This window comes from Falco punctatus (genome assembly GCF_963210335.1).
Source record: "Falco punctatus genome assembly, chromosome: 8".
NCBI lineage: Eukaryota > Metazoa > Chordata > Aves > Falconiformes > Falconidae > Falco > Falco punctatus.
Window position 1 is genome coordinate 24,583,907 of NC_137588.1, and position 15,794 is coordinate 24,599,700.

Sequence of the window (15,794 nt, forward strand, 5' to 3'; positions counted from 1 at the left end):
AACAATAAAAACAAAAAAAAAATCCAAACAAATAAAGAAACGGAACCAAAGAAAAGTAATCGGTTACAATAAATTAAATACTATGTACAGGCATTTCACAGGCTCTTTTTTTTCCCCCACTGTTACTGTTATCCCCTAGTATCCATCCGTGGTGAAAGGAAGGAAGCGCTGTACGGTGTGAGAGTCTAAGCATCCTACTTATCAGTGGGTCTCGGAGCGGCGGTGCCCGCCGCACCCCTGGGGCGCCGCCGGGCCGGGCGGGGAGCGGGGCGGGGGGGCGGTGGCAGCCGCGGCTCTGCCTCCCTGCCTGCCTGCCGGGCCCGGGGCCGGGGCCGGGGCCGGGCCGGGGGTGCGGATGGGGCAGCTAGGGGCGGGGGTCAGTGCGCTAGCGCGGAGGAGTTATTGTGCAAAAGGACGGCGGGGCCGGGCGGGCCGCGCCTAGCTGTGCGAGTAGAAGCCGTAGTAGCCGATGTCCTTGGCGCAGGTCTTTTCGCAGTCCCGCTGGGTGAGCACCTCGCTCTTGAGGGGCGAGGAGCTCTCGGACACTGGGGTGTCCGAGGGGGAGATTCGCCTCCTTTTGGCCTGCTCGTAAATCCCAGAATCGGTGGAGTCGATGGACTTAATGGACGACGGCGTCTCGATCCAGCTGGAGTCGGACAAATCTTTGGGCTTGGAGTCCTCGGCGCCCGGCAAGGGGGACCGCTCGGGGGCCAGGCTCTCCGCCTCCTCCCCCAGGTAGGGGTTGCCGGCGGCCATGCGCGCCGCCGCCGCGCTGTTGGGCCAGCAGGAGAGCACGGAGCCCGACTTGCTGCAGTACTGCGGGGGGCTGCGGGCTCCCCAGCCCGAGGGGTCGGCGTAGTAGCCCAGCGGCCGCCCTGCGCAGCCGGCCGCCTGCAGGGGCAGCGCCTTGACGCCGGCGGCCGCGTAGGAAAGCAGCGTGGCCGCGTTGCCGGCGAAGTCGGTGGCCGTGTCGTAGGCGGAGGCGGCGAAGTCGAGGCGGTTGTTGGCGGGGGCGACGAACCAGCGCTGCGGCGAGGGGGCCCCCGGGTCCTCGGCTTGCTGTGGGGAGAGCAGCCCGTTGGTGTGGGGCACGCTGCGGTCGGCGCCGGGCCCCGGGCCGGCTCCTGCCCCGGGGTGGAAGCGGGACTTGGCGTAGTTACTCACGAACTGGTCCTGGAGGAAGGAGCCGGCCATGGCGTAGCGGGCCCCGGGCACGATCTGCGAGCGGGGCGAGTCGTTGGGGGAAGGCGTCAGCCGGTCCATGTCGCAGCCCGTGTAGATCCTGCCCAAGAGAAGGGGAGAGAGCTGGGTGTCCGCCGCAGCCCGGCGCCCTCCTCGGCGCGGCACCCGGCCGGCCGCAGCCCCGGGAGGGGACGGGCCGGGCCAGCGGCCGCCCCAGGGCGCTGCTGCCTGCCCGGGGGCCCGCGCTCCGCTCCGGGCTCGGCCTCTGCCGAGAGCCTTAACGGGGGAGGAGGATGGGGGTCGGCACGGAGAGCGAATCTTTGGGGACCGGCTGGCCGTTCGCTGGCAGGGCCGAGCGAGGGCCTTCGCTCCGGGCCGAGCCCGGCCTCCCAACGGCACGGCATCCCGCGCCGTGACACAGCGACCGGTCCCGCCATATGCGCAACAGGCAACCCGGTCATCTGCCGCGCACGGCGTGAATGGCAGACTGCGGAATTATATCGGCTGTTTAACACTTATTATTGGGAGTCACAGACGAACCATCAACATCTTACCGAGTTTAAATTAAGCTAATCTTTAAACACCTACTGTAGGAAATGTAAAACCAGACACATCCAGTGTTCCCTGCGTGGCCTATATATAATTCTCCCATGCTGGGCTGCAATTTGCGATTATAAAAACTTTAATGGATGAATAACTACTATCTGTATTTAATTCAGGCTAAAACTGTGCTTTAATTAACCCTCCACGCCTCCTGGAATTTCTTATCCAAAATAAACTTGGCCCTTAAACAAATTCAACGTGCTAGACAACATTGAAGCTTCCCCCTCCCCCCGTCTCCTTTCAAGTGACGCCCTATAAAGTTGGGGGTTTCCTATTAAAAAGAGAAAAGCACTTGCGGCTGGGGGCGAAGGCCACGTGGCCTTCTCAAAGGCCATGCATCCTCCTGGCAGAGCTACCGAGAGAGCGGGCAGGGGCGGCTGCCGCCCTCCGGGGCACCACGGGCCGCCGGCCCCCTCCCGCCGCCGGCCCGGCTCCCCCGCCACGGCCGCCGCGACCTCCACCCGTCGAGGGGGACCGGGCGCAGCACAACCCGCTCCCCGAGGAGGGCCGGTGCTCGGGCCCCGGCCCCTTTCGCACGATTTCAGGCCTCGGCGTCGTTTCCACCCCTGGGCCAAGATGCCGCTGCTGGGGGTGGCCGGGCCGCTGTCGGAGCCAAGGGGGGGCTTGAACAGGGGCTGAAGCTACGCGCGAGCACAGCCGCTGCCGGCCGCAGTTCGCAGGGGAAGCAGCGGGTTTCCCCTCTGGAAACCGCAGTCCCGTCCCGCAGTCCGAAGCCCGCAGCGGGGCAGGAGGCGCTCTGAGGCCGCCCGTCCCCCCGGGCGTGGGGGCCGCCCTGTACCGCCACCACACGCTGGTCCGGCCCGGCCCGGGCTGGGCAGGGCAGGGGGCGCCGGGCGGGCCGTACCCCGGGCCGGGGGAAGCCGCAGCCGCCGACGCCTGCGGGCCGGTATGTCGCCGTTGGGCTCCCGAGGGCCGGTAGAGGCGGCGGGGGGTGTCGAGGGCTGTGCCACCCACGGAGCCGCACTCGGGGCGGCACCAGCCGCAGCTTCCGCTGCCGGCCGGGTCCAACGGCCGCACCGGGGCGCAGGGGGCCAAGGCGGGCGGGGCAGCGGCCGCGCGGGGACAGACCGCGATCAAAACTTCGGAGGCTTTAGCTCCACCCAGAAGGAAGAGCTGGAGGGGGGAAATCCAACCCCAGACAAGAAAGACAACGACGAAATTTTCCTGGGGACACGGGCTGCGCGGAGCCCGGGGTGACGCACACCCGGCGGGCTGCTGGGGGACCGAGCCCCGGCTGCTCGGGCGCTGCTCCGGGAGCCCTGGCGCGCAAGCAAGGGGGAAACTTGGAAAGGGGCGCAGGGGTACGGGCCAACAACAGAACGGCCGCAAGTGCCAAAGCGGGATGTGGGCTCAGGTGCGGGCAGCGCGGCCCCGGGTGCGGAGGTGGCCGCAGGCTGCGCAGAGCTGCGCGGAGCCAGCCGGAGGGCTCGGGAAAAGCCTGGCGTGCCACGGTTCGGTGTGAAATGCAGCCAGCCCGCACCCCAAGGCTTCCCTCTTTGACATGTGTGTGCAGCCGGCAGAAGGGTAACAAAAATGCTGTTTACTTACGTGTCATAATTGTCTCGGAAGCCTTTTGCGAAGGGGTTGTGGTCTATTTTCAGCTGTGTGATCTGGGGAAAGAGGACCAGAGCGCACGTTGTGAAAGCCTGGAAAACACACTCTGCTGCAGCCAACACGTTTCTAAAAGGATCAAGCTTTACTCTAGTCGATCAAATTGCCTTTAAAGCGTAAAAAATAAAGCTTTGGCATGCTCATAGACATCACGGTCTAATTTTAAGATTTACTTTATTGTAAGGAGAACGATAAGAATTAATATTTAACCCCAAGTTTTAAGGCGTGTTAGTAGTATTCCTGCTGCATGGGCATGAATACTGAAATCCAGAAATTAGGCAAATCGTACCGCAGAACGGTAGCTAAGAGTTTACATTTGCATCGAGCAAAATAATTAAAGCAGGAATGCAGAGTGAACATATGTCATTTGAAAGAGGGGGCACCAGTCTGTAGCAAAGCCAGACCACTCCGAAACGTAGCCAGGCATTAACGAGCTTTTAATTTGAGGAAGTTGCTCCGTCACCCCCGGCGCAATCAATGAGGTTGTTAATTGATCTTTGCAGACTTAAAGCTTAAGCTAACAGCTTAACGGCTAACCGAGCCGTTTCCGACTGGAAGACAAATGCCGCGGAGAAGCGCCCAGCTGCGGGCGGAGCGGCACCGCTGCCGGCGGGACCCCTGTCCGGCCCAGGGGGGCAGCGCCGCTGCGGGCGGGCGAGCGGCCGCCCGGGGGTCCCGGGGCACAGGCGCCGCGGGGAGGGCCAGGGGCACGACGGCTCAAAGCGGGGAGCCGGGGAGCCCCGTCCCCCGGCGCCGGAGAGCCGCGGGGGGCAGCGGGCCGGGCCGGCCTCGGCGGGATGCCCTGCAAGGAGCGCGGGCGGAATGAAGCGGGGAGCTCTTTACATCGGTGTTCTGGTAGGCGGTGACTGCTATGAACTGCGTCTCGGGGAAGGTGAAGGTCTGCACTCTGCCCGGCTGGTTGGTGTCCTCCGTCCCGTCTTCGTTCACCTCCACCACATGCAAGCGGGGCTGGTACTTGTGGAGGGACTGCAAAACCACCATCTGTCGGGCAGAGGAAAAGGAGGGAGGGGGCCGCGGGAAGAGGAGGAAATGAGAGCGAGAAGGACCGGTAGAGCGATGCCCGCGGGCTGCTGGGCTCGGCCGCCGGCTCCCCGGGACGGCTGCGAACGCCTCGGCCGCGGCGGGCGTCGTCGTCAGCCCGGGTAGCGCGCTCGGAGTCGGCGAGGCCCGCGGCAAAATAAACGGGAGGGCTTCCTCCACCCTCACCTCCCCTTTTATTTTCACCTAACGACACGATCTAAAAAAAAAACCCAAAACAACCAACAAAAAAACCCTAAAAACGCGCCCTTTCGAAAAACGGCAGGATTTTGCCCGAAGCAATAAAAAAAAAAGTCTGGCAGAGCGTCTGCGTCTCCCCCACTGACCTGCCCGTTGTTGTTTGATGCTCCTTTATTGTTTGTAAGTTTTAGTTTCCCAAAGGAGATTTCCTGGCGCATCCAGTGGGCTCCCGTGTTGGGGGAGTCGGGGTGCATGTACACCCGGTTGCCTAAGCAAAACAACAAAAAATACAACCACATCACAGTTCTCGCGTGTACCCCGGCTCTGCCACTGCGGCGGCACACGAGGTCGAAGGACCCCGTTAAGTCAGCGGTATGTCACTGGCGAAACTCCCCTCCTTTTAACCGAGAAACATTAAAACAGCGTTTTCCGAACGCCTTTTACTTTCTCCTTCCACCCTCCCTTCTTTTTTTTTTTTTTTTTTTTTTTTAAAAGCATCATTGGCCTGTTCTCGTTTAAGAAGTCGCCAGAGCCAGTCCACAAAGGCTGTAATTAATCATTCTCACCTACATATGTGTCGGGAAAAGTGTTAATTGGAGGAACTTGCCTTGTACATTGGTGTCCGCCTTGCCGCAAGGAACCCATTTGCCTCCCTGAAATCTCCAGTGGTTGGGATCCGCCAAAATTACATCCACAAAAATATTGTAGTGAGCCGTGGGGTCGAGACCAGAAATATTAAAACTTAGGAAAGGGAACATTCGCCTATAAAAAAGGAAAGAAAAAAAAAAGGAAAGAAGGAAAGCAAGCCACCGGCAGCGACAGGCACACGCGGGGGAACCAGCCCGTTGTGCTTCATCCTCGCGGCTCCCGGTAGCGAGAAATAAAAATCCAAAGGAACTCCCTCCCGGAACGCCGGGCTCTCCGCGGGGAAGGGACGAGGACCGCGGGCACGGGGACCCGCGGGGGGGCAGGGAGGGCTGCCCGGCGGCGACCGGCGCGGCGGGGACCGGCACGGCGGGGACCGGCACCGCCGCTCCCGGTGCCCGGCGCAGGGGCCCCGGCGGCGGGCGGGCGACTCCCCCCGGGGCGGCGGAGGCTCCGGGCGGCTCCTCCGGCGGCTCAGCCCCGACCCGCGGCGCGGGTCCGCGCGGTGGCTTACCTCCCCTGCTTCGTGATGATCATCTCCGTCTGGTGCCGGTGAAATTTCAGCCAGAGTGGCCTGTTGCACAGGTAGACCTGAGCCTTGCCGGGAACTAGCCCCGGCTGGGTGGAGGAGAACTGGTAGAAAGGTGCCCCTTGGTAGGAATGGCCATACTGCTGGGGGTAAGGGTAGCCCGCCGTGGGGTAGCCTTGCGGAGAAGAGTTGGACAGGAGGCTGTTATAAGCTCCGTTGGTGATCACAGGATGGTGAGCCATGTAGCGGCTGGGGCTGGCGATGGAGAAGGCTGGGTGAGCAGGTCCATGCTGGCTGGGGTAAGGGAACATGGTACTAGGAGCAGAGGCAGCAGACTGGGGCTGGCTGGACTGAGAGAGCAGATAGCGATCTGCAGCAGATCCATCGAAACTGTGACGAAGCTCAGAGACCCCGTCCAAGACGGGAGAGAGTTTATTTCTCTGGACGTCCCCTGGTGTGTCCTTGGAGTCAGGAAAATTGTCTGTATCTGACTGATTCGTCATCCCCCTGGTAATTTTTTTCAAAGGTGAACTTCTCTCCAGGTTGTCAGTGGTCGAGATAATGGGATGATCATGCAAGGCAAGCTCAGATCCGCCTGCATGTGGGTAACTGCTGCTCACATTGAGAAATTTCTTGGAGAGCATGATAGAGGGAGAAAGACAATGCTCCAGCTGCATAGCTCTAGCACCACAGTAATAACCCTTCAGTCCCTGGATCTGAAAGGGCTCCTTAGTATCAGAAGCTAGACATCCTGGGACCCTCACTAGACAGAAAGCACTTCATCCACCAAATGCTTCCCAAACGTTTGATTTACTTTTTTTTTTTTTTTTTTTTTTTTTTTTTCCTCCTTCCCTGGGAGAAGAGATTGGCCAATTGACACTATGCAGCAATCAGGAAAGACTCACTTTTGATCTTGCTGCTTGTAGAGAGGATGAAACGGCTTCTGCCATTGGTTAACCGCTGACAGTAATTTAATTAGATAGACATTAATTAGGATAATCACCTGGCTCCTGGTCGCGACGATCATGGCAAATTGAAGGAGATGATTTTATTGTGAGATAGAAGGAAGGCGAAGGGGGAAGGGAAGAGTGTGTTTGCTGTAAGAGCTCATTATTATGTGACCTTTCCAGCATCTTTTTTTTTTTTTTTGTTTTTTTTGTTTTTCCCCGACTACGGCTGGAAAATAAATCACAAACCCCGCGGTTCCCCAAATCCTGCGCGCGTGCCCCCCGCCTTTGTGTGTCAGGCTGGCGAGCGGGTGCGGGGGTCTCCGGGGCCGGGCGGCCGCTGCCCTCAGCTCACCCCCGCCAGCTGCCTCCCCTCGCCCCCCCCCCTCCCCGCCCGCGGCCCCTGCGAGCGGCCCCCCCGGCGCAACGCCCCCACCTTCCCGCCCGCGCCTGCTCCGCGGGGGCAACGCGTCCCCCGTCCCCGCTGGCAGCGCCCGCGCAGCATCTCCCTCAAGTTCTGAAATAACCATCAGCCCCGCAGCCGAGGCGCCCTAACGTACTGGCCGCGGTGCTCACGGGTTCTTCAGCAAATAAATATTTTATCCGGGACCCGAACGCCGGAGATCATCAGCCAAACGGCGCGGCAGGCAGCCCCCCGCCCGGCCCCGGCCTCCCGGCCGCCCGCTGCCTTCCCCCGCGGCCCCGGTCCCGCGGGCGGCGCCGCCAGGGGACCGCGCGTTTGTCGGGCGCTCGGCACCAGCCGCGCCCGGCCCGGCGGCAGCACTCGGCCCCGGGGCGGCGACGGGGGAGCCCCCACCGCGGAGCCGCAGCCGCAGCCCCAGCACCCTCTGCCCGCGGGCGGCTCCGCAAGAGCCGCGGCCCCGGCCGAGCCCCGGCGCAGAGCGGCGGCGGCCCGGGGCGCGCTGCCGGCGGGACCAGGCCCGCGCTCCGGGAGGGGAGGGGCCCGGGAGCGGGAAGGGACCGGCCGATGGACAGCGGGACCCACCGCGGCGCGAAGACGCGCCCGGGGACGCTCCTGCCGCCCCACCGCTGCCAAGCACCGGCCTCAACTCCCCTTCCCGGGCCGGCTGCTGAGTGCCTAAGAGCCCCGGGTTTCTGCCCGGGGAGAAGCCCTCCTGTCCCACCTTCCCAGCATTTCCCTGAGCAGTTCGGACTTCAGGTGTTTTACAGATCGTGTCTCTTTCCAGGCGACAGCAGCAGCCGGCTTCAAATCCCGCTGATGGCTAAGGCAGCCCGGACCAACACCTACCAAGCCCAAGGCTGGCATTGTATAACCCCCTGAAGCCAGGCTGAAACTTTGCAAACTCAAATCCAGAAACGCCTAGAACCAGGGTGACTTGTCAGAAGCGTATTTCAAGGCTCCTAACTCCCATGGCCATGTATTTTGCTGTTGCTTAACCGTGGGCTAGTGCGGTTAGTTGGTGTTTCATAGAAGCCAGCACACACAGGCTCCCTGCAAAGAAATTATTGTAGCAAAATAACCAATAAAGCAAAAAAGCAAGCACTTCATGGTTACACTCGCAGTCGGGTGGCACAGCGCACACAACTTTCCATACTACACCTTCTCCTTTCAGTGCTCAGGAAATAGTTTTGTTAGTATCGGTTCTAACTAATGTTTCCGACGCTCATTTCACGAGCGTGCTCGCCCTTACCTTTCTGTTCATTTCAAGCAGGGAAAGGGAATGGACTTATATAGGCAGGAGATGGGTTGAAATGCAGATAAACCCTGGGAAACGTTGCCCTGAATTACAGAGCTACACCCATATAGATGCAGAACTGCAATGAATTCAGTGGTACGCTGCCAATCACATGGAAGTGCTAATATATGCCAAAAATCTTCAGCGCACAACTCCTAAACTGGTATAATAGGGGGATATGCAATGGCAGGTGGTGTTACAGAATCGTTATAGAAAGGAGAGAGGTTTGCTAATACGATATGCCCGTCCTTCATGCTGACAGGTGACGAGGGGTCAAGCTGCTAATGAAGGTCTGCTCCATTGCGGCTGGAGGCTCAGAAGGTGGCTGCTCGAAAACCTCTTTCTTTCTCCAAGATGGTACAGGGGCTGCTGTTTTTCAGGTTACTGCATGCACACATTCTTCCAAATCCTCTGTGTAGCTCCTAAAGCACTGGACAAAAAAAGAGGAAAGATGGCCCGAATGGCAGCCTTTTGATTATTCATGAAACATCTTAGTAAATGGAAAATTGTGCCTCCAAGTCAAACCGAGGAGTGGAGAGAAAGCAGGGTACCACAGCACAAGCTCATACTAAAGGAGATCTGCATCTCCAGCAGATTCCCTTCAGCTGCCCTCTGCAAGATGCGCATTTGTCAAAATTGATTTAGAATATGCAGGACTCACTGGTTTGTCTCCCTGTTTATCCCGGCCTTTCAGGCATGTATACACTGCAGCATTGCAATAGCTTCTCTCCTGTTCTGCAATGCCATGTTACCCACGACCTGCCAAACTATGCCTCCCTCGTGGTGTTCCACGTGTGTGTGTGGGAGTAGATAGCGGCAGGGATGCAGAGCCCTGCTGGCAGACGAGCCCCAGGGCAGGTTCCCCTCTCCGCTCCTGCCCCATCTCACCTGGGGGTGCACACGGACACCAGCGAGGGAGGCCCGAATGCAGCCTTCCTCAACCACACACAGGTTTTCAGTGCCAATTGCCAGAAAGCACTTCCATTTAACTATGCGCAGGCAAATGTGGTTTGGTATGTCTCCATTTTCCCAGTATGATATTCTACTGCCTACTGTGGGGGCAGAGGGAAGGCCATAAGGAGGGCAGCTGCAAAAATCTGCATGCTTCCCTCTGAAGTAAGTGCTTGCTAAATATACTTTGAAAAAGAGTTATTCTAAAATAGTAAATTAAAAAGCCTAAATAAGAATTCCCAACAAAAGAAAAACCTTTGAATGGTAATGAATAAGTAAACAGAAAATTACTGGGCACAAAGTGGAAAATAAGACAATTTTATGGGCTATTTCTTCACTAAGCAAGTAAGAAATAAAATAAATCTAAAAAATAATCTTCAGCAAAAAAAGATGGTGTCTAGTTTAAAATATTTGCCAGCCACAATTGTTGCCATTTAAAAAAATAAAAAACAGTAAACAAAATATTGTGACACAGAATGAGAACATTTCTGCCCAGACAAAAGAATCAAATCAGCCTAAGTACCATCCAATACTTAAAAACCAATCAAACAAAAAATCGCAACCAGCCCCCTGCTCAAAACCCAGTCACTCCCCAAACCCAGTTATTTGGTTTTGCCTGCTTAAAACCAAGCAGCCAACCCCCCTTGCCCTCCTGTGAGTGTTTCCCTCTCTAGTCAGTGGAAACAGTTTTAAACGTCATATTCCAGTTGGGACTCTTTCCATGTATTTATATATATGGACATCTCGTGTACGTTCTCCTTCGCAGGAGGGAGGGTTCATATAACCTAGAACAGCCTCTGTCACTTTAACGCTTATTCTCAGAATAGTGCTATTTATGACACCACTTGTGTGAGTTGTGTGATTCAGTTATCAGCATAACTGAATTCATTTTCTTAAGGTCAATTGTCTTCTGTGGATATTAGGGTCTGAATAGTATTGAAAGAGAGCTGGCAGAGGAATTTTCAGCGTTTTGTTTTTTGTGCATCCTCAGAACTCAGCGCTACTACAATTTCTTCTTTTTTTATTTTTCATTTTTAATCTCAGTGAGAGTATCTGATAACCAATGGGAGCCATATTTCATTAGTTTTCGCTGCCCTAGCAATTAATATCTCAGTAGTTTTACAGTGGCTAGAAATAAACCTTTACCAGCACTCTTCCTGCACTGTTAATTCCCACCGTCCTTTCTCAAAAAAGACCTTCCAGAACTTAAGACATGTTTGTAAATGTATTTTTATTATGTTGCAACAATCAAAATATATATGTACTACTGATTTTTCCCCCAAATATTAAATGACAGTGTAATACATTTTTGCCCACCTTGTGTTCTTGAATGCTTTGGAATCTGTAAAGACCCTGACATAAAGAAACTGAAGCAACTGCACAATTAGAGACTGAAAGGTGTTATAGTGCTGCACTTACACTGCAAATGAAGTCAGATGTCTCTGTTTAATCAAATATAGCCTCAACAGTCTCTGTATTGTGAGTATTAGAAACAATAAACAAATATACACAGAAAGCATCACAAACAGTAAATTGGTTATTTAAATACAACTGTATCCAACATAGCAGCTAAACACTGGACAATGTTTGAGGTCATCAGCACATCCACATGCTCTTCTAAATGACGTTTAGGGTCCTGAAATACAAAGGATGCCATGAGAGAAACACCTGAAACACCTCTCTGAAGGATTTAATTTACTTCTGATCTATTTAAGATGACTACGAGTTAAGGAACACAGGCCAGTAATGCTCCTAAATTTTCCATTCTAGCAAGACCTAGCAAATGAGAGAATTTTCATGAATAAGATTTTATGCTTTTTATTTTTATTGTATTTATCACTCAGTTAAGTTAAGGATAGGTTTAGGAAGTAAATTTCTGTCCAGCATCTGAACAGTAACCATGACAGCTGTGAGTTTTAAGGACAACACACAATATGTGGAATTTACTATACATCTCACTAAGGCCAATATTTTAATCTTGGTTTTGGTACATTTCAATTTGTTTTCAGAGCTTTGTACAAATGTGTGTTCTAATCCTGTAAAGACTCAAGCATAATCTAAACGTCTTTGAATAGTTGTGTTGACTGCAAGAAAATTAGCATAGTTATACCCATTAAAAAAATGAAAAGAAAAAAAATGCACAATGCTGTGTTCGAATGTTCTGAAAAACTCAGTGTTCAGCCTGAGCAGTGTTCTGAAAATACACATCCCCACACACTATTACTCAATTAATATGAGCATTTGCATAGAACGGTAAGATTATTTCTGGTTGAAAACCATACTCATGCACTTCTTCAGTTTCAGAATTGAGATTAACTAGTTAAACTCCAAATACTGCAAAATTACCAGGCACATTTAAAAAACACCTCTAAACTTTACTGTAGTATTATTATAGCAGCCTTGTGTGTAAAGAAATAAAAATAAGGAAGACAACAATGTCTGGGAACTTTAACTTCTTAAAAAAAGAATTAGTCAAGATCTAATGAACCCATCTAAATTTACCTAAAATTGTAATAGAAAATCTGTGAGCTGTCCTTAAAGAACTCATTTTCAAAGATCATATAGTTCTCCAATATCCTCGTCTGTTCCTAGCAAATTATGCAAACTAATAATGTAACATCCCTGTTGTAAGCTAAGCAGCTGTTTGTTTACAAAGCTTTTAATGTAAGTTGCATGCAAAATCCACATGGAAATTAACTGAACCATTTTGTAATTTTAAAGGAAACTTAATATTTTTATCAGGAAAAATAGGTTTGTTTTTTTCTTTAAGAACTGTATCAAAGTAGATTTTTTTTATGTATACGTAATGATTTAAACAACTAGTAAAGCTCAAGTTCTGTTTGAGATGACATCAATAACCCTTAAAATACAACCCTACTTAGACATTTTATTTCATATATATATTTATGTATGTGTAGGTGTGCATAAAGTCCATTGTTCTGAATGCTACAGAAACACCCGAGTGACTGAACAATAGTGCAGATGTGTTGTGACATAGCTGCTAGAAACTGACACATAAAAGCAATCCAGAATCCTTTGAATTCTTCTACTGCTACTAGCCATACAGTAAATACTGGTTCCTTAAGGACACACTGGACATTTTTAAAGCTATTTCTTGTTCCCATTGCCCTTCTTGAATTTGAGCACAACCTCTTACAAACTTGCTTTGCTCTCTTCTCACTCACCAAAGCACATTTCCTCAACCTTTATGTTCAGATCAAACACAGAAATAGTTTTTTGTGGAATCTTCAATAAAGACATCATATCCTGAACATTGCAAAGGAGTGGATGTTTTCAGTTTCAGCGATGGTCCTAAACTGTTTTCCTTCAACAGCAATACAAAGCAATGCAGCTTACTTGCATACGTGTGTATTGGGGGGTAAGCATTGCCAGTGTGTTCATAAACTGAGGATAGGGGTGAGCTGGCTCTTTAGCCATTGTATAAAGAACACTCCTACCTTTTTTCAAGTATTAATGTTCTTTAAAACTCTCCACAGTTTTGGCCTCTCTGACACAGCCTTGGATATCTTTATGCCTCTTCTTGAAAGCAGTTAAAAACAACAACAACACCCAAACAAACAAACAAAAGAACCTGAAAAAGGGAAAACTACGAAATCTTATCACTGCTCTTCAGCATGTAATACAAACATATGTGTAACACGACTTGCAGATATTCTGCTGATTACCTATAGTCAAAAGCCTTGTTCCTTACACAACAATCTTCAACAAAAATAAATTCACTATTGAAGTGTTGAGAATCTCTTGCAGATAGAACTAAAATCACCTACGCACATGTAAAAAAATTAATATTTAGAATGAACGAAGCATATAATTCCACCTCACTCTAATTCATCACACCTCACCTGCTTGCCAACATTTTTTATTGCCAGCTGTTCAGGTGTCATCTTATCTTCTTCTTCAACAGCCTGTGAAAGAAACACAGAAAAGGTCAGTGTTTCAGATTTCATTTACTTTTTCCCCAAGCCACAAGATTCTCAAAATAAAATTCTCTTTATAAAAAAAAAAAAATCAAACAGCAACACATTTCAGAAAGTCAAAAGGAAAGGTACTTCAGCTTTTCAGCCGACGTGGTTTTAATTACTAAGTGTTCGTGCAGAAGATCAAGGCAAATACTCATGAATGGTTTTATTTTCTTATATTCACAAAACTGGTTTTAAGCAAAAATCTTAATTTAGTGGTATCAATAAAGATAGTTGAAGACAGCTGAACTAGTAAAGCAGAACCAAAAATAACATTACCTACACTGTTTCAACTGCTGGAGATTTCATCTCAAATTTTTATACTGTTTAAAGTCACTTATATTAATACATTTTAATAATCTTCTGTTGCCTTCAAACACAGTGTTTTATAAAGTAAATCCGCTAACTTAACTAGAGAATGCAATACTGAATTTTGTTTTTAAGGACTTTAAGAAGTTAAAAAAATAGCACTCATCAAGTAATGACTGACATACATACTACTCACAATGCCTGTTGAGATCTAGTATTTATAAAATATATTTCTAAGTTTAAGTGCCAGTATTAAAACTGTACAAATAACTTTGATTCTTCTTTCTTACAACACCGATAATAATTTATCTTAAAAGATCACTGAATTGGGCTCTAGAATGCATTCCAAATATTATCTAGCTACTGGAATAATACAGGTAAATAACGTTTTTTCTACTATACTGGTTAAGTAGTCCTTAACTGAAGGAATGAATAATACAATTAACTACGTATTTTGATCTACAGGAATCTTCTATTCTCTTCACTAAGTAAAAATACAAAATTGATGTGATTACTTGCATTTCAAAGCAAAACAACTAATTCAATGCTTTGCCAGACCAAGGTAAAAGTCATGTGGCAAAGCCTGAAGACTAACAGGGAACTTTACATAGAAATGATATATAGTTGAGTCTCCACAAGGCCATCAGAGCCACACTTGTGTCTAATTTAACCAAATTCCAAGAAACTCTTTGCTGAAAACAGATTATACAAATCAAATAACCACCCAGGTCCAAAAGAGTTCCTGCAACAATTGTTCTGTTCTTATAGTCTAGGCCTTTACAAGCCATCCTGAATAAAGCTTGTGATAATTAACTTCTTACTTCTGAAATTAAGTAATGGATTTCTTCACTTTATAAACACAGCTACATATCATTACGGAATATAAATACCTTGTTATAATTCTTAGCTAATTCTAACATCTCCTTCACTACTGTTTCATTGAGTTTGCAATGTTCACTGTAGTCCTGCAGTGTCAAACCTTCCATCCAACTCTTCTTATGCAAATTTAGCAACATCTGCAAAACAAAACCTCTTTAGAGCATTTATTGTACAATATATTCATAATACTATGAAGCTATCTTTGACAGAAAAACAATATAGAATAGCAAGAATGTAATAAAAAAATATTGATCTTAATGATGCTTAAATACAGAAAATACAATAATTGACTATTTTGCTAAAGCAGACCACAGACTTTGCATAACTTTTTAAAGATCAAACTTCTTGAACCCTAAATATGAAAATGAGGCATGTAAATCAGGGTCATGTTTACTTTGACAGGAATATTTAGATTTTTCTTCTGTAATTTTTTCTTTTTGGGTGGGTTAAGAATGCACAATTGCACTGTAAAGAGAGCTAACAGAAAGGTGAATATTTTAGTTGTCAAGTAAGGAATGGTTGAAACTTCTGGTCTCTGAAGAAGCTGAAAAATATTTTAATGCTTGGATTTAATGTATGAAGTAGTTACTTAGGCTTCACTGACTACCCTAAACTGTATGCAAGCAGCTGCCGCAGTTGCGATGAAGTGAACTTCAAAAGCAACCAAAGCATGACTTGTGTGGTTGTCCTTGTACAAAGCAAACAGCCCTAAAAACAACGTGATAGTGTGATGCAGAGTTTTGATGGTGATAAATGTGGGGAGTATTAGAAATATCTGAAGTGTTCTTACTTGACACTCTGATGCAATTTTTGAAAGAGTGAAGGAACAGCTATGAAGACAATTTCCTGATTTTCATGAATAGAGAAAGTATAATTTGTGGATTTTCTGCACACTTGAGGGCCCTTTCAGCAAACAGTTTGAGCTTGCCTTCAATTTGCAAACATTCACTACAGACATCTTTGAGAACCCAGAATTGCTATCACCTGAGGAAAAGTGCCCATTTCATCCCATGCCCAGCTTCCAAAGAAACCTGGCTTTGGAACACACGAACCGAGTTGAAAGTTTGTGTCATAATTTGTATTAACAAGATCTTAGTTACTGACAGAAGGAGTTGTAGGCAAACTGCATATGGACATTTTAGCTAGGCTATCTGGATTGTAAAATTACAGTTTGGTGTGA

At 49.8% G+C, this 15,794-nt stretch overlaps 2 protein-coding genes and 1 long non-coding RNA gene across 4 annotated transcripts in view; all 3 read right to left on the reverse strand.

Moving 5' to 3' along the window:
• Positions 1–438: 438 nt before the first annotated feature.
• Positions 439–7,740, reverse strand: TBR1 (T-box brain transcription factor 1; the record flags this gene model as incomplete). Its single annotated transcript, XM_080399131.1, has 6 exons — positions 5,816–7,740; positions 5,264–5,418; positions 4,803–4,924; positions 4,261–4,419; positions 3,355–3,416; positions 439–1,282 (listed from the first exon to the last, which is right to left on the reverse strand). The coding sequence occupies exons 1-6, from the start codon at positions 6,505–6,507 to the stop codon at positions 439–441; spliced, it is 2,034 nt and encodes a 677-aa protein (XP_080255257.1). The 5' UTR covers positions 6,508–7,740.
• A 2,918-nt stretch (positions 7,741–10,658) lies between these two features.
• The window catches only part of PSMD14 (proteasome 26S subunit, non-ATPase 14), a 48,200-nt gene continuing 43,064 nt past the window's right edge, over positions 10,659–15,794 (reverse strand). For both annotated transcript variants that reach the window (XM_080399126.1, XM_080399127.1), the window contains 3 exons: positions 14,626–14,751; positions 13,310–13,372; positions 10,659–11,082 (listed from right to left, as the gene is read on the reverse strand). In XM_080399126.1, coding sequence (XP_080255252.1) covers positions 10,984–11,082; positions 13,310–13,372; positions 14,626–14,751 — 288 coding nt within the window. In that variant the 3' untranslated portion in view covers positions 10,659–10,983. The remainder of the gene's footprint in view (positions 11,083–13,309; positions 13,373–14,625; positions 14,752–15,794) is intronic.
• Positions 12,350–13,303, reverse strand: LOC308068459. The gene is made up of 2 exons (XR_013929970.1): positions 13,133–13,303; positions 12,350–13,038 (listed from the first exon to the last, which is right to left on the reverse strand). It is a non-coding gene; the product is annotated as an uncharacterized lncRNA (long non-coding RNA).